The 18,977-nt window shown below is 44.4% G+C and overlaps 1 protein-coding gene across 15 annotated transcripts in view; it reads right to left on the bottom strand.

Moving 5' to 3' along the window:
* Window positions 1-18,209, bottom strand: part of CASK (calcium/calmodulin dependent serine protein kinase) — a 210,761-nt gene extending 192,552 nt beyond the window's left edge. For 3 of the 15 annotated variants that reach the window (XM_077342875.1, XM_077342881.1, XM_077342886.1), the window contains exon 1: window positions 16,929-17,263. In XM_077342875.1, the coding sequence (XP_077198990.1) occupies window positions 16,929-16,999 (71 nt within the window). In that variant the 5' untranslated portion in view covers window positions 17,000-17,263. Of the gene's footprint in view, window positions 1-16,928; window positions 17,269-17,449 lie in introns of those variants that run through there. The other 12 variants (XM_077342876.1, XM_077342884.1, XM_077342880.1 and 9 more) reach the window with 9 other exon arrangements.
* Window positions 18,210-18,977: the final 768 nt, after the last annotated feature.

The raw sequence follows: 18,977 nt of genomic DNA, 5'->3' as shown, positions 1-18,977 counted from the left end.
CTCCCCCACACAACTCCCTTCCTGTTAGCTCCTGTGCCTATTCTCCGTGGCTTTCCCCTAGTTTTTTTTACATTGAATGCACACAGAAAGTTAATCACCTATCCTGTGATCAAATTATGCATTTCAATGTCACCCCCTGCAGTAGGGCTCATACTACTACTACTACTACTACTACTAGTAGTAGTAGTAGTAGTAGTAGTAGTCAGGTGCCTGTCTCCTCTCCCCCCCCCCCCATTTTCCTGTTTTCTCCTTCTCAGGGCAGGCTCCATTTGCCCTTGTAGAGGTGTCAAAAACATTACTGCTCTTATCACTGCCTCCCCCCCCCCCGTCACTCTGATCACCACCTTCCTTTCCCCTCTCCGGGCGGGGGGACCCGGCACTCCCCTTGAAATATAAAAGCAGGAGCTTTGCTGTCTCCAACAGTCTCACACCCTGTTGAGTTCAAAAACTCTCTGGAAAGGGTCGCTTCTGGCACTCCTATTGAAGGGGGGGGGGTCTACTCCTCTGCGTCACTGGACCTGGATATCGAGTAGGGGACCGCAACTGCATCTACCTGCTGGGGTTCGTGACAGTTTGACTGTGACATCGCTCTTAGATCAGACCCAGGGCAGTACTGGATTCCCTGGAAAGGGCCAAACAGGACTACAAGAAATGGGCCGACCTGAAATGCTCCCCTGGCCTGAGCTTCAAAGCGGGGGACTCTGTGTTCATCTCTACCAAGCACCTGAAGAACCGGTGCCCTTGCAAGAAACTGAACTATCGTTATGTGGATCCGGTTAAGATCCTGACTATGGTAAATGAGGTGGCTGAAAAGAAGAACAAGAAGAAGAGTTGGTTCTTATATGCCACTTTTCTCTACTCGAAGTAGGCTCAAAGAGGCTTACAGTCGCCTTCCCTTTCCCCACAACAGACACCCTGTGAGATGGGTGAGGCTGAGAGAGCTGTGATATTCCTGCTCAGTCAGAACAGTTTTATCAGTGTCATGGCGAGCCCAAGGTCACCCAGCTGGCTGCATGTGGGGGAGTGCAGAATCGAACCAGGCATGCCAGATTCGAAGTCCGCACTCCTAACCACTATACCAAACTGGTTCTACACAAAAGGTGGATCTCCCCCCTCCTTCCTCAAGGTGCACCCAGTTTTCCACATCAGCCTGCTAAAGCTGGTGCCAGCCCCTGACCCATTATGAACTTGCTGCAATTCTGGACTCTTGTGAGTGCAGAAGGAGGCTAGAGTATCTCGTCTCTTGGAAAGGTTTTCCCAATGCTGCTAATGAGTGGGTGTATGCGGAGGATGTATCAGTGCCGGGGTTGGTGTGGGTGTTTCACGAGGCACAGCCCACGAAGGCCCATCCAAAACCACCGTGATGAGTGGGGGGAGCCCTTAGTAGTGGGATAAATTCTGCCCATTTGGTCGGAAAGGTAAGGGGCTCCATACCACTCATGTATCCCTACGGAGCAGAAGGCTGCATGTTAGCAGAGCTGCTTGCCTGCGATTGAGAAGACGGGCTGGCGGTGCCGAGATCACAAAATGGCTGCTCGCGTTGTCACGGCGTGTTCATCAAGCTGTCAACGCCATTACCGCCGGCAGCCTGTCTCTCGATGCCCCCCACCGTGGCCGATGCAGCCCTTAATGGGAACGTGCTGGCCGGGACCATTGGTTCCTCGCAGTCCAGGAACATAGAGGGAGTCTCTCCGTCCGACAAAAAAACCATCCCTTCGTGACGCCATCTGAGGAGTGGGGGGAGTGGTGGCTGAAAAGCATACCTGAGGCTGTTTCGCGCGCCAAGGGCCACGGACTTGCACTAGCTCCAACAAATCGCTGGTTTGTTCTCTAGCTCAGGGGTAGTCAACCTGTGGTCCTCCAGATGTTAATGGACTACAATTCCCATGAGTCCCTGCCAGCAAATTTTGAGTCCATCCCAAAAAAGGATTAATTTGCGATGCTATATATACATACTCAGTACAGATGCAGCAACACTCATAACATGCTTCTGGTCACCAAGAACCAGGATGTCACATTTAGCTCTTCTCACACTATTTTACAAAGAACATGCTGCAACTGTCAAGTCTCATCTCCCTTTGGCTGCAGTAATATTCCTGTTTGATGGAAAGGAAAAGCGAGATTAAATAAACTTAATAATCACAGAATAAATTCTTTGTAAAAGCCATTTGCAATCGCCACTTTGGGTCCTTGTTGGAGAAAAAGACAGATGGAGTGAGAGAGAAAGAAGGAGAGAGGGTCACTACTACCCAGAGGCAAACAATAGTAAGCCACCTTGGAATGTCTCTTGCTAGGAAAACACAGCCACCGCAGGAAGAATCAAACTGCTGCCCCAAAATTCCTCACCTCTGCCCCTACTGCCCTCCTGGAATTTTCTACCACCCCCAGGTGTGCATTGCCCACTTTGGGAACCCTAGTGTAAATGAAACAAAAGCCACTTGGTTTAATGAAGCTGATTTATCTGCTGTGTATTTGTTTCCAAAAGTCTTCCTTCCTTTTTTCATAACTTCCTAGAAGTTTTGAGGGGTGAGTAATCTGGAGTATTTTTATATTTTAATAACTCAGAAGTAGCTGTTGTTAAAGAAAGGATTGGCAACCCCTGACCTAAGATGTATATTCAATTATTCACTTTTTAATAAGACTTTAAAGTAGAGAAACTGATGCCTATTGAGGCTTAACTCTATTTTTCAGTAGTTCTATTTCTCACCCCAGTGAAAATAACTTTACTGTGTTAAAGTTTGTCTTAGCCTATTTGTTTTTGTAACACTGATCCTAATCCTAAATACAAGTCAACACAGTTGGAATTTCAGTGTGTTTTTAGGACTGAGGCATATAGACTAACTAGTGTCAGATGTTGCTTATTGTATAAGGTGAATGTGATGTTGAATCACTTCAAGCCTTTTCCGAAGCACACTGTGCCATTTACCAGAGTGGAAGGGAATCTGTCATATGTGAAGCCCTCCCCCCCCCCAGAGGGGGGACTTTTCAGTTTTCAGTTTTCCAAAAGAAAAATTGAGAAATTTGGGATAGCACTGGAAAAAAAACCTCATATGAAATATTCTCTTTTCCTTACTTTAAATACCTCTTAAGACAAGGATTTCATACTTAAAACGTATGGCTTAAAAATACTTAATGATGATGATGTTATCCATTCAGTCATGTCTGACCCTTGGTGATTCTATAGGAAAGTTTTTTCCATTCGTCTCTGTTAATGACTGCTTCTTTTAGTTGGTTCATGGTCATCCCAGTGGATCTTTTGGCAACCACGTTTCTTTTTGCCGCTGACCATGTTGAGCATTAATGATTTTTCTAACAAGTCTGATCACATAAGTGAGCTTTAGCCATAATATCTTGACTTCTAAAGACATATTTGGTTTGATCCTCTCTAAAACTATCTTGTTGGTAACTTTGGTTTAAATTGTCCCCAAATAAAAATTTAGACTTTTGGGGAGTATAGCAAACACAAGCTCCTATGAAATATATTCTTTTTTGAGTGAGAAAAAACTTATTTTACAAAACATTTCAATCATTCAAAAAATACAGCATAAAAAATCTTGAAAGTTCTAAATTTTTACAAAGGCTACAGTTAATATTCTATAATGATGATATCAACCGTTCAGTCGTGTCCAACCCTCGGCAATTCTATAGGAAAGTCTTTGCAATGCCTCACTGTCTGACTGCTTCTTCTATTTGGTTCATGATCATCCCTGTATCGGCTTTGATCGTGTTGAGCCAGCAGATCCTTTGATGACCATGTTTCCTTTTGCTCCTGACCATGCGGAGCATTAATGATTTTTCTAGCGAGTTTGATCACATGATGTGTCCCAAGTAAGTGAGCTTTAGCCGTAATATCTTGTCTTCTAATGACACAGTTGGTTTGCTCCTCTCTAAAACTATCTTGTTGGTAACTTTGGCTGTCCATGGTATTCGCAGCATTCATCTCCAACACCATAATTCGAAAGCATCTATTCTCCTCCTGTCTTCCTTCTTCAGAGTCCAGCTTTCACATCCATAGGTTGTTACGGGAAAGACAGCAGCGTTGACTAGCCGCCACTTTGTATTAAAGTTGATATCCTTACTCTTCCATATTCGGTTCATGCCTAACACTGCATTCTGGCCCAGTGTTATTCGTCGTTTGATTTCATGGCTGCATTCACCACTTGGATTGATCATAGAGCCAAGAAAGATGAAATGATCAATACATCAATGTTCTTGTTGTGAATCGTGACTTTGGTGCAACTGCCAGTAGTTGTCATGATCTTGGCCTTTTTGATATTTAGGTATAGTCCCATCTTTTCATTTTATTCTTTTAGTCTCTTTATCAAGGTCTTCAGATCATGCTCTGATTCAGCAAGGAGTGTTGCATCATCTGCATAGCGGAGATTATTGATCTTACAACCTCCAATTTTGACTCCGATCATAGATTCTTCCAGATTAAGATTCCATGTAATTACCTCTGCATAGAGGTTAAAAAGAAAGGGTGATAAGATACACCCTTGTCTCACTCCTTGGCTAACCTTGAACCAATCAATGTCTCCATATATTGTTCATACTGCGTGTTTAAATAATACATCATTAAAGAATGAAGTGTTATGAAATTTACCTTATTATGTTTACCTTTTCTTTACTACACAGAATGCTCTTACATTCAGTTTTTGTATTTCATGCTCTCAGACTGGTTAGATTGAAGATAAATGTTCTTAGGGTAGTACAGGATGCTCCTTCCTATCAAATATTAAGTATACTTGAACTCTCTTATAGAGGAAGAAGATACACTTCAGCATGTTTTTGGAATTTAGAATAATACAGTATTAAATGCTAACCAAGTTATAAATGACACATTTAAAGTTGCTCAAGCCCTAAACGTTTAGGTTTGATACAAAACTATTACATATAATTGAAATTCCCCCTCCCTTATTTTATTTTTCCAGGGAGTGGTCTGGAAAAAATGTTCCCCATCAAAGCTTCAGATTTTCAAGAAAGGACCAGTGGCCTTACCTGTGAGGGGTCCTTCTCCCCAGAGGTAAAAGAAGACATCTTGGGTGTTTCAATCCTCAGTTCAGGGAGGCAGGCTCACTTTTTTCCTTTCCCCGCCTTCTGAGTGGGCGTGCCTCTCTCTCTCCAGCTCGAGACTTCCATCGCTATCAGGAATTCGCCCAACCAAATATAAACCCTAAAACACGGAAGGTATAACAGAGAAAGGAACAGAACAGCAAAAACATGCTAACAGGCCAACACAAGACAACCACATATAACTTGCAACTTCTAGGGGGGGATGAAGATGTCTTCCTTTACCTCTGGGGAGAAGGACCCCTCACAGGTAAGGCCACTGGTCTTTCTCCCCCAGAGGCGGAAGACATCTTGGGACCTCCCCGAGCAGTGTCCCTCAGGGTGGGAAGTTGCTCACGAAGATATAACCTCCTGGAACACAGCTGTACCAAACACTGCGTCAGCTGAACTAAATCTGTCGATCTTGTAATGCCTTGTAAAAGTAGACAGCGACGACCAAGTGGCGGCTTTACAAATTTCTTCCACAGGAATATGGTTCAAAGAAGCAGCCGTAGTCGCAGCACTGCGCACCGAATGTGCCACGATGTCCTCTGGAACCTGGACACCTGCAGCTCTATAAGCCTCCACGATGCAATCCTTCAGGCACTTACTGATCGAAGACTTGGACATCCTATTACCCTTGTTTGGGGCAGTGATGGAAATGAAGATCAGTTCCGTCTTTCTGAATTCTGCCATTCTGATCAAGAAGGCTTTCAAAGCCCTTCTCACATCTAAGGTATGATAAAGCTTCTCCAACCGATGCTTCGGGTCTGGAAAGAATGTAGGCAATTGAATCTCCTGGAGCCTGTGAAAGGTAGAATTGATTTTGGGAATAAAAACTGGATCCAGTCTGAGAGTAACTTTCTCCTTATGAAAGGTGCACAGCTTCGGATTGGAAGATAGAGCTCCCAGCTCTCTGATCCTTCTGGCTGAGGTGACTGCCACCAGGAACAGAACCTTCATCCGAAGGAACTTTAGACTTATATCCGCAATCGGTTCAAAAGGCTTCTTTGTCAGAGCATTGAGTACCAGATTAAGCTTCCATGTCGGAAATCTGTGTCTTACTGGAGCTCCCAACAGGGTAGCTCCTTTCAGAAACTGGGTTATATGGGGGTGCTGCAACAACCTTCTTCCATCAACCTTGGGGATGACCGTAGCAATCGCTGCCACTTGCCTCCTCAATGTGGCCGCTTTCAAACCTTGATCAATGCCGTCCTGCAAAAAGGCCAGAATGTTCCCTACCGAAGGTAAGTGCAATGGAACCTTTTTTCTTCTGCACCAACCCTTGAAGACCCTCCAGGTATACCCGTAAATACGGTTAGTTGAAGTCTTTCTTGCAGCCAGCATAGTGTTGGTTACTTTGAGGGTGTATCCCTAATTCACGAAATGTTCCCTCTCAGCCTCCAAGCGGCTAAGTGGAACCAGCCGGGATCCGGATGCCAGACAGGACCCTGTTGTAGCAGATCTGGTACTAGAGGAAGATGAAAGGGGTCTGTGACTGCCAACTGTAGAATGGTGGAAAACCACGGCCTTCTTGGCCAGAACGGTGCCACCAGGATCACGTCCGCACTGTGTGCCCTTATCCTTCTTAGAAGACACGGGATGACCGGTACTGGTGGAAAGGTGAACAGAAGGCCCTCCAGCCAAGGAGATGTTAGAGCATCTGTCACCTCCGATTGCGGATGCAGGTAGCGAGAGAAGAAACAAGGAACTTGGTGATTCAGATGCAACGCGAAAAGATCCACTATCGGGACCTTTGCATGATGCTGCGAAAAATCGATTTCTTTAGAGACTATTCCGCTTCTGAAAGAGTGGACCTGCTCAGCCAGTCCGCTTGACAGTTCTCCACTCCTCTGACATGTTCCGCCCTCAAGGACAAGAGATGTCGCTCTGCAAAACGAAGAACCCTCAAGGCCTCCGTGTGCATCTTGATCGAACGAGAGCCCCCTTGGTGATTTATGTACGCCCTCGTGGCTATGTTGTCCGTTCTCACCAGTACTGGCTTGTTCAACAGAGTTCCTTTCAGCTTCGACAACGCCAGATAAACTGCTCTCATCTCTATCACATTGATCGCCAATAGGGCCTCGCCTGAGGACCATACACCTTGCACCGGGTGGCTCCCTGAAGTGGCTCCCCAACCTCGTAAGCTCGCGTCTGTAAAAATCTCCGTCTCCTGTGGCAAGATAAATTGCTTTCCCTTAAAGAGATTCTCCTTGCAGGTCCACCAAAGGAGGCTGTCTTTCACCTTCACCGGAACCTGTAGCATGACTTGTCTCTTATAGACAATGCTCATGTGATGCGGTCTTAAGAACATCTGAAGTTCTCTCGCATGAAGTCTGGCCCACTGGACTGTATCCAGGCAAGAAATGAACAGTCCCATCAGACTCGCCAGGGACATTAGATGGGAGGAAACGTCGTTGATGACCTGAATGGCTAGGTTCTTTATCTTTTGAATCCTCTTCTCTGTAGTAAACAGTGCCCCCTGCTGCGTGTCTATAATGACCCCGAGATGTTCCATTTTCTGTGACAGGGCCAGGGAGCTCTTCTGAAAGTTGACAAGGAAGCCGAACTTCTGCAGAGTCTCCACTGCCAAGGTGGTGTTCAATATGGCTGCTTCCCGCGATGGCGACCTTATTAGCAGGTCGTCCAGGTACGGATGGATATGTACCTTGAGCGTTCTCAGGAATACTATGGGGTTCACTAATACCTTGGAGAAAACTCGGGGAGCCGATGCTAGGCCGAATGGTAGGGCCCAAAATTGGTAATGGTGACCCCCCTATGTAAAATCTGAGAAATTGCTTGTGTGAGGGATTTATAGGCACGTGAAGATAAGCCTCTTGGAGATCTAATGAAGTGAGATACTCCCCCTGTTGAATAGCTTCCTTGATTGAAAGAAGAGTCTCCATTCTGAATTTTCTTACGTTTACAGCTCGATTGAGGCGTTTCAGATCAAGTATCGCCCTCCAATCGTCGTTTCTTTTGGGCACAGTGAAGGAAATCGAATCGAGACCCTTTCGACGGTCTGACAGCGGGACTTCCTCTATGGCTCTTATCTTCAGCAAGTGAGCAATGGCCTTTAAAGTCCGCACTCTTTTGTCTGGACGGGTGCTTAGTGGGGACTTTAGAAACAATTCTGGTGGAGGATGCCGGAACTCTATTCAGTAGCCTTTTGAAACTACTTCTATCGCCCACTTGTCTTGGACATACTGTGACCAGGTGTGTGCGAAGAGTTGTAACCTGCCCCCCACCAGAACACCCGCATAGTCAGTCCTTAGACTGCTTGGGCTCTCTCTCAGACTTCTCAAATCGCTGATTCTTGTAGAACCTCTGTCCGAAGCCACCTCTCTGGGGTTGCTGTCTGGACTGGAACCAGGCCTGTCTCCTATCCTGTCGGTTCCTCGGAAAGGATCCACTGCCACAAAAGGAATAGTTAGATTAAGGCCTGTGATAGCTTTTCCTAATAAACCTAGGCATTCCCCTTCTTTTCGCCTTTGAGTCAGTTAAGACCTTATCCAGTGACTCTGTAACTATAGCCTTTGACCGAACATCTGCCTGCCAGGCTCTAAGCCAAAGCACCCTATGGGCAGCAGAAGCTGAAGCTATAGTACGGGCATTAAAAATAGCAGCATCTAAGGTGGCATCAGCTGCAAAGGATACGCCCTGCAGTATCTATTGGCACCCTCAAGGAGGCGTTTATCCTTATCTCCTAAAAGCTGAACCATCTTCCTTGCCCACACAATGGTTGCTCGCATAACAATAGAAGAAACCGAAGAGGCCCTCAGTGCCATTGCTGCCGCTCATGTGCCTTGCATAAGGCAAAATCAGCTTTTTTGTCCATAGGATCCTTAACCATTCCTTCTCCATCTTCTGATAGTAATCCAGGCGCTTGCAGAGCCACTACGGCCGCATCCACGACAGGAACCTGTAAAAAACTTTCGGCATAGTCAGGAAGTGCATATAATTTCTTGGCATAGGGTAGGAACCGTTTATTGACCATGGGCTTAACCCACTGTTTTTTTATCTATCTCTCAAAGTAGTCAGGGAAGGGGAAAATTCTGAGGGAGTAATCCTCTGGGGGAAAGAACTCAGAATTCCCTAAAGGTCTCTTAGGCCTACTGGGGCCCTCCTCTGGGTCCACCAGAGGGTTAGGTTTTAAATCCAGCGCAGCTAGTATCTTGTCCAATAAAGAAGAATAATCTTCCATTTTAAAAAAGCGTTTTGAAGGTTCTGGTAATTCAATATCAACCTCCAGTTCCTCATCAGTAAGAAAGGCAGTATCCTGTTTGGAATTACCACTGGAATCAGAATTAGAAGAATGCTGAGACACCATCTCACTATGAGGGTAGCTGCGCTTCCTTGCTGCCTTGGTGGGCCAGGACCTTCTAGGATGGGACCTGTCCGAATCATAGTCCCTGGAATGGGGGGGGGAGGGTAAGGAGATGAATCAGACCTCCCCTTACTATTATTAGCCAAGGCCTTCCAGATAGGGCGGAGTCGGCTAGAAATGGATTTATTAATAGCCTCCAACAACTCAGAAGACAAGAAATCATGCCCAGCGGGCCTTACTGTCCCTTGCGAGGTAGATTCCTTCCCAGCCATCGAAGCATCCATTTCAGGAGGTTGCTGGGTTCCCTCGCTGCCGGCTGTAAAATGGCTACTGCCATCGCTAGCCGCATTGGGGGGAACATGCTCTGCTAACGCCGCGGCAGTCTTCCTGGAGCGTTTTGAAGCGCGCTTTTCCTCCCCCGCTCCGACCAGACGCGGGGCGGTCTTCTCCAATGCGCCCGCCGGCCCAGGGAGCTGCACATTGCCCTCCAGCACATGTGCCGCAATGTCCTCCTCAGAGAGAAACTCCTCTTCCCGAGAAGCAGCCTTTTCTCTCTCTGGGTCTTCCACAGCACGCAGAAAATATTCAGGGGAGGTCCCAGGAGTGAGCGGTAAAAAACCGCGGTCTCCAACAGCCCCTTAAGGGCTAAAATTACCAACCCCTGAAGTACAAGGAAGAGGGCAAAAGAAATTTCAGAAAGAGTCAAGAATAGAGTTAGAATAGGTAGAAAATAGTAGAAGAATTTAGGCCTGCTAGCAGAGCTATGAAAAACGTGCTCTCCCTGGTTAAGAGGCAGGAAAGAACTGGAGAGAGAGAGGCACGCCCACTCAGAAGGCGGGGAAAGGAAAAAAGTGAGCCTGCCTCCCTGAACTGACTGAAAACACCCAAGATGTCTTCCGCCTCTGGGGGAGAATGTTACATCTCTAGCCCCCAAATCATTAGGACCTGATAATTTTGCATATTCAGTTTTGGTTCCATGTAATAAAGTACAGTTGTGCATAAGTAGCCAGTTGTTGTCTTAGTGGTTCCCAGTAGCCAGGCTTCTTCGTAGGTATACCTTGTTTCTTCATATCAAACTATACTATTAACTCCTGCTGAGTCTTTTTTCAGGTTGCTTTATAGCAGGGGTCGCCAAACTATGGCTTTCCAGAAGTCCATAGACTACAATTCTCAGTTCTGGCAGGGACTCATGGGAAAGGTAGTCCATGGATATCTGGAGAGCCATAGTTTGGCCACTCCTGCTTTATAGTATCCTGTTTTGCTGCTATGTACTAGGGCTTGCTGCACTACCGCCAAAAAATAAGTGTAGGCAATATAGTATGCTTTGAATTTGCAATAGACCTAATACCAGCAAAGAGGTATGTGTGTGTTGGGGGACTAGGGATGTGTCCTTGGAGCCAAGGGGATCCAGACAGTATTGCACCTTACACGAGCATTCTGAATAAAAATATATATCATTTTTTCATACTTTACAAAGCTGGTAATTGATCAAACACTATCAACCAGAAATAAACTATTGTTAGATCTGACAAGTCAACTATCATATTTATACCCTGCTTTTCTCCCAGCTTTCCCAGTCCCATAGTACCCCTCTATAATCCCTGTGGGGGAAAATACACCAGGACTGGAGGCTGCAATGAGGAAAGGAAATTGGGCTACCCCTCCCCTTTCCACAACCAGAAGGGGGGTGGAAAAGCCAAGTTCGCTTCCATGATGCAACTTCACCCACACACTACATGGCTTTTTGTCTAAAAGAGCTCCATAGCTTCACACAATGTCTTTTTTATCGATATCACAAAGGACTGATGTGGGAATGTCCACTCCTCTTAGTGTAGGATTCACCCAAAGTTATAAAAAACAATATCAATATTTTCTCCATATATATCTTCTTCTTTTTCTTCTTATAAAATAAAGCTGTTAACTTTGGAATACGAATATACTACTGACAGGTCAGACAAAATTAGCCATCATTGAATACTCTTTTTGTCAATCATCTAATGAGACAAATAAATTCCTGCTAGAATAAAATCTAGGTATCCCCAGTAATAAGCAGTTTTGCATTCATTACAGGTAGTATTACCAGAAAGTATTCAGAAATGACTGTATTATAAGGAATGAGAAAAAAATTATGATTAGGCTTAAGGATTTTGATAACCAGCAATAAAAGGTACTAACTATTCTCATTATTAACACTACAGAAACTTAGCCCACAGCAACAGATACTTAAGTCAAGTCAATGGAATTTACGCACAAATGCTTGTGGGATGGTATGTAACCATTATGCCTTTGTAAAAGAGGGTTCTCCTTAAACATCATAATGATGAAGAGATATCTCTAACTCATACCCACCTCAGATTTCCTACACATATAATAAGGTAGGCTAAGACATTGCTTAGACATTTCAAGGGGTGCTTATTATTGTACCAACAAGTGACAGACTGTCAAGGGTTAATGCCTAATAGACTGTGAGAACCTGAGTGGCAGGATGCTCCAATGGAATTCTGTTGAGAATCAGTTAAGGAATGAAAGTTGAGGACATAGTTGAAGGAAAGAGTTAAGCATGAACTGTGGACTGGAAAGGAAACTAACAAAGTGAGTGGAACAAGAAATATCCTTCCTCAAGCCAAAAAAGAGAAATAGATTTCAGCAAAGAGAAGTGATTCCTGCCCAGTTAAGAAGGGAAATAGCTTCTAGAAAAGAGGAGCAATATCTGGTCTGTGTATAAAGTAAGATTTTAGGAACTCGGCTGTTTGTTTCTGAGTTTTGATCTGTATGTGTAGGTAAAACTCAAGAAACCTACCGTATGTCTGAGTGTTTGAGCAGAAACTGTAAAGTTAGAGACCTTGATGAATAGCCATTCACTTGGGGGCAACAAATTATCTAGTGTTTGTGTGAATACAAGGTTACCTCATGTTTATTATCTGTTCATCTCATAGGTTCTACATCTGATTCCACTTCACCTTTTCTCCTCCACATTAAATGAAACAATTTATATTGAACTTTCAGTAGCCTTTCACATACCATTTAAAAAACAGAATATAATAAGCTGATTTCATCTCTTCCCACTGTTGTATTTGTATGCTAATTTCCTGCCATTCACAGGTTCACCAACTGCTTAATCCAATCTCAACTATGCTTATCACACAGTTATTTATGCATCTTGACTCTAACTAGTCCTTTCAGGTAACTAGCACTCCCACACCATCCCTCTACTTATATATTAGGTTTGAGGGAAACTTTTTCAATGTATCTGATGAAGTGTGTATGCATAAGAAAGCTTATACGCAGAATTAAACTTTGCTGGTCTTAAATGTGCCACGGGAATCAACTAGCTACTCATCTGAATCTTCTAGAAACAAATAAATAAATGGAAGTCCCAAATGCACAGGATTTAAAGTACACAGTGAATTACGGTCCCATCAATTCTGTGGTACCACGAGTATGAAAGATAAAAATCACATTATCTACCTACTCACTTTAAAAATAAAGCAAGTCAACAATGCAATCCTGTTTTCTCAACCAGAATTTTGGGTTTCCCAAAAGGGTGGAAGTTAATTATTTTTTAATATATTCTTGAAATTTGTTAATCATTATGACCATATATGGTCCTGATGATGACTTGCCTTCCAAAATGGTCTATGATGGGTCTGTAAGGGGTGGGAAGGGGAGGTCCCTAGGGTAGGAGTGTACACAGCTATGCTTCCAATGATATTCTGTATGACTGCCCTACTTTTGGGGTTTCTTGAAGCCTGAAGAATATTTCAGGGGGTTCTCAACAGTTAAAAAGTAGAGAAAGGCTGCTTTATACCAATGGAATAAATAGCCAAGACTGGACTAACTCTGCCTAGTATTGCACTGCACAGCTACTTTGTCATCATTTGCTTAAATATATCTCATACTTTATTTTAAAGCTTATAAAAAATCAACCTATGTATCACAAAAATATTTATCATTTCTCTCTCTCTCTCCTACACCCAACTCTTTTTTTTTTTACTAAAGCCAAAGGGGCCTTTCTAATCTTGATGATTTATTTATTTGTATTATGATTCACTTTTCTCACTGGGATTTAAAACAGATAACACAGAGTAAGTCAATGTAATTCATAGGACAGGACATTAAATAAACAATGTTAAAGGATTAGGGTTGTGGAACCCATTAGAAATCTATGGACTGAAGCAAAGAATAAGTATTAGCACATTAAATGATTAAAAATTAGAAACACTAGGAGAAAGGTTATACTCTCTCTGATACCACTTTCACTGAAATCATCATATATCTTAAAGTTGCTGACACCTTTCCAGGAGTCCTCAACTTCCCATTGGCTTACTCAGCGGGTTACTGAAGTTTGCAATAAAATGTGTTTACTGTTGGTTTGGCCCCAATCCACAAATTTAGATAGCAACATATGACTTCCATCTGTGGTTATCAGATACATAGATACTTTATATTTGACCAAAACACAGCAAAGTATTGGCTACACTCAAAATAAATAGTACATCAAGGATACCCCAAACTTGTTGGGTGTTTTCAGAACTCTGCGAGTAGTGGGTATCAACAAAACAGGTGTCATATGGCAGATCCAATCATACAATATTCATACAATATTGGGTGGTTCCAAACCAAGCTTCCTCTTGAGTTATAAGAAGATAATTCTGAATGGGTTCTCCTAGAAGGGTTCTTCAAGCACCTCCTGCATCAAGGAAGTGGACAAAAGCCAGGATCACTTGTTTCCTTTGAAGAAAAGACACTGCTTACTTTCAGTTTCCAAAAATATCCAAAAGCTGCAGGGAGAGTTTCCCAAGCCCAGAAACATAAGAAAGTAAATGTCTTTGACTAAACCAAAAGCAAAGGGTTCCCATGAGTTTGCCTGGGATAAGCTCAGTTGGCAACTCTGTTTTCTCACTATCCCACATGTGACACTTAGTATTCTGCGTGTAATTTTTGAGAAAAAGCTGAGTACCCAAAAACATCCATGGGCATCATGGTACCTCAGACATCACACTGGAGATCACTGCAATATGGTCCAAAATTGTCATGTATTAGCCTGAAAGTCCAGCTATACAGAATTGTCCCAAGCAACTGTAACATGCTTTGCAGCAGTTTTTAAAACAAACAAAACACATGACTGGGGATGATGCAATAAACTAGAAAATTTTCATTTTTTGTTTCAGAAGAGACAAGAGGTGGATCCTTACAAGGTGAGCAATTGTTTAGCAAACTGCACAGTTAACTCTAGTGCTTAAGTATAAGCCTGTAAAATGTAACAACCCTTGTAATTTAAATTGCATAGATAAGGCTTTCTGCTCCTTTGAAGGAAAAGGGGACTTTATACACAAAATTAATATGCACATTTTCCAGATCGCCCTTTGAAGAAACGTTTGAGTTGATCAAGTTAAAGTAAATGAAAATCTTCCTTGAGCCCTATATCATCCTCATAAGACAGATGTCCTTAAAATAGTGTTCTTTCCACACTGAAGAGCAAATCAGCCTTAAATTGTAAAGAAAAATTAAACTGTAAATCATATGAAACACACTAAAGTTGGAGACCAAATTATTTCAAGCATATCAAAGTAAGCACATTTCTGTAAGCTCAGTAAACATGTAGCAAAATATATATACAGCACTCAGAGCCCTCTGGTTCTGGCCTACTTCCACAGGCCTAACTCAACAAAGAAGAAAAGCTCAACAGTAGGCATCAACAGAGACCAAAACACTGATTATGGAACACTGCAATAATCAACCAAAAACTCTCAGTACAAGTAATCTACTATGCTTATAGCTATAAGCATTTTGTAGCTTATAGCTACAAAATTTTAAGAAATTTTCAAAAAAAACATTAACCATCTTATTTTGCACCCATTTGTCAAAACCCTTAAAGAAGAAACAGATTTAGTCCCTATAGAGCAGAATAAAACACTACTTGCATTTTTTTCTATTAAGCACCTTTAAAAACTAACTAATTTTTGTATGTAATGTCATATCTAAGTAGTCATCAGGTTCCCATAATCTTCCCCAACCTAGCCAACCGCAACAGTATTCTACATCTGTCTTAGGAGTTTTGCTAGCTGTGTGCCCCAGAATGCAATTTCCTAACCCCAGCCATTTGCCATTTCTATGACAAATCACAGGAGTTGTTTCATGTGGGAGCTGTACAGCAGGGAATGTTCATCCTAAGTATATTAAAATAGAAAATAACAGAGTATTTGTTGTGGTATAAGCATCAGGAAGGGAAACAAGGAGTTGTCACTCATCACATCACTAATAACATCTGATCTGTGCTAGCAACACTGGCACATTTGCATTATCTCCTGAAGCACTTAAATCATTTCACGAGCATTATCTCAGCAATGATGACAACCCTTTGAGAGAGGTCAGTATTCCTATCATAAAATAGGTGTAAGAGAAACTGGCTTGTCCTAAGGCCACCTAGCAACTTCACTGAGCTTAGCCTTCTTGGTTCATGATCTTAGCACCAAATATGCACTAGTTAAAAAAAATATTTGTTTTCATATTATAAAGAGCAACAGGCTAACAAGAGAAAGACAATTTTGGGGAAGAGAGGAGTAATTGTATATATTTATTGCAAAAATTATATAGTAAATACAATTATACACACACACACAATACCTTTATTGGCATAAAGCAGTTTAGCAAGATAAACAAAGATAGTCAATTTAAACCGTCGGTTTAAATTTAAAGACTGAAGACAGAAATTATATTTATTACATTTCTATACTGCCCTCCCAATGTTGCTTAATAATGTGGAATATAATTACCATATGCATGCACAAGCACACATACATAAAGTTTCAGAGCACGGAAACTGACACAGCGTTAACATTGGTGCTGTTAAGGCTCAGACCACATGTGAAGAAATATGCATACCTACAAAGAGCTAAGTCAAGTTAAACTAACAGAGTTTGAAGGCTCTTGTAACACACACAACCATATGTGCCCAAATATTTCACATTTCTATTTCAAGAATTATCTGTATTAAGTGAAAATGTCAAAAGTATGCTACCATGCTCCTTTTACACAAGGTAGACTAAAACAATGGCAAAGGTATCTCATTCCTATAAAACTTGGTAAGCAACTGACAAATCCTGACAAATGATTTAGTACCTTCAATTTTCTGTTAATCCCTCTGGAATGCCCCATTCCCATTTTGTTATTGTTTCATGACCAACAGTAACAAGAAAGAGAAAAGAATGTATGCTGGAAAAGTCTGTGTCAACAACAGGCCATCTTCAGTTAGAAATAAGCTGTTTTCACTCCTTTTAACTGTGATAATTTTATTTCTTTATATTATAACACTACACAAGCCTTAAACTTCAGAGATGCCATTTTCAAACAATTTAACAGATCAACCCACAGCCCCCCCCCCCCAAAGTGGCCTGTTAGCAGTTGTGAAAACTTGAGTTTAATATAAGTGATGGACATTGATTTAAAGCTGTTGCATAATAAGCCATACAAGGCCAAAATCTTCCTCACTGATCCATGTGGGAGGAGAAAGATGTACAGAGAATCCAGGCATTACCTGAGTGTCACTTACATTGCCGTTAACGAGCTGGTTATTATGCAGCAGAGCACTGGAAGGCACCTGGCGCTCAAACATACAGACATCACCGAGCAGCAGAGATGTGGAGGAAAACACCTCCCCCGTCCCTTCCTTGTCTGCCTTCGTGGTAGGCAAGTGGTCACATAGATCCGCGCCAGCGTCCCGGTAAGGAGGTAACCAGGGCAGCGGCAACCATCCAACTAAACAGGGCCAGATCATGATGAGGGGGGGGGGGGAGAGACCCTATCAGGTCACTCCTCCTATGGTGTGAAAGCGCGTGGACGCCACCGCAAATTCACTTATCCTGCCGTTCAGCCCCAGCACCATGGAGCGGGTCCTGCTCCTCCCTTCCTCAGACAGACACAGAGGCGGCGGCGGCGGCAGCAGCTCAGGTGGGAGCCGAGCATCTCTTCCCCCCTCCCGTTGGGGAGGAGGCTTTGCAGCTGGCTGCTGCTCTGGCCACCGCCTCCCCTCCTCTCCTCCCCCCTCCCCTCCATCTGCCTCCCCCAACTTACTTGCCGATCACCTCGCAGAGCTCATACACATCCTCGAAGAGCACGTCGTCGTCGGCCATGATCCAGATAAGGGGGAATTAGCCACACAGGCGGCCGAGGCGGGAGGGGGGCGCGGGCACGATCCCCTCCGCGCTTCCCGCACTACGCGCCGCCGCCACCGCCGCCGCCAGTCACCACCACGTTAAATCCCAGTCGCTTCGCACACCGCAGCCCAAATCCGCCCGGGAGAGTCTCGTGGCCACGGCGGGAAGCCCTCCAGCCAGCGGCTGCCGCTCCTTGTTCCTCCCTTTCTTCCGCGGGCCTCTGCCGCCTCCACCCTCGTGTCTCCTCCGGTTCCTGCTGCTGCTGCTGCCGCCACCGCCAGGTCCTCACCTCCCTCCGCCGCGGCCCCCCTTCTTCCCCCAACGCCCCCAGAGCCTAATCCCGGCCGGCAGCGGCTAACGGGGTGGAGCAGGGACCATGCAGGGGATGGCCACGGAGGAAACCGGCGGAAGGCAGAGCCGCCTCATTCGCTCCCCTCCCCCACTTGTGCACACTCACACACGAAGGGGCCGGGACGGGAGCGCGCAGAGGAAAAGGGGAGGGGAGAGGCAGAGAGACAGGCGCGGCGCCGAACGCGAGCCAGCAACGGCAGCGTTAAGCAGTTTAATGGAGGGCGGGTGCGCGCGCCGCCGTAGTCGCCGACACCTTTCGAGCTAGTCACGCAACCGCCCAAAGCCGGAACGAGCGCTCGCGCGCGCAACCTTCTCTTTCTCTCCACCCCTCCCAATTGGACAAGGCGCTACCAGAGCCGCGCGCAGAGCCACGCCTACAACCCCCTCAAGGGGCGCACAGAAGTTTCTGTGCGCAGGCGTAGTTTTGTTTACGTCATAGAAAGGCGAACGGGGGGAGGAATAGCTCGTTCTTTCCCGAGCGCGGCAGCCGTTTCGTTGTAGGAGCCGGACCGAGTGATGTGAAATCGTGTACGAGCACATCAGACAACAAGGCTTCAAGCTCGGGGAAGAGGCAGCGGAGACCGCTGGTGTGGCAGGGAACAGTGTTTCGTCGCGGTGTAGAAATTTAGGACGCTCTGGGTTATCATGGGGGGGGGTCATCTATTGTTATAGCTTGCATTTGTACAGAAGAGTCTGGTTGACTATGGCAAAAGTTGAAATGGAAAATGTATTGTAGTCATGGTGCTTCTACCTGCTGTTAGCAGATACTTTGGCTTTTTCAAACTTAACTTGAAGTGGAGGAAGCAGCAGTTCCCAAAAGATAGGCATGAAGAGTTGAGTTCAGAGCATAATGAATAAATATAGTGGATACATATATTTGGAACTGCTGATTCCCATACTTCACCAAAGACCAATTTGGGGAAAAAACAACAACCCTGCATTTATTTCAAAGTGCATAGTACATCTGAGATCTGCCTTTAGATCAGGATTGCTAATGGTTAAAATCCAAATAGAGCCTCTTGTGGCACAGAGTGGTAAGGCAGCAGACATGCAGTCTGAAAGCTCTGCCCATGAGGCTGCAAGTTCAATCCCAG

The sequence above is a fragment of the Paroedura picta genome, chromosome 6, assembly GCF_049243985.1.
Source record: "Paroedura picta isolate Pp20150507F chromosome 6, Ppicta_v3.0, whole genome shotgun sequence".
NCBI lineage: Eukaryota > Metazoa > Chordata > Lepidosauria > Squamata > Gekkonidae > Paroedura > Paroedura picta.
Note: the sequence above shows the minus strand (reverse complement) of the source record. Positions and strands in the feature narration are given on the sequence as shown.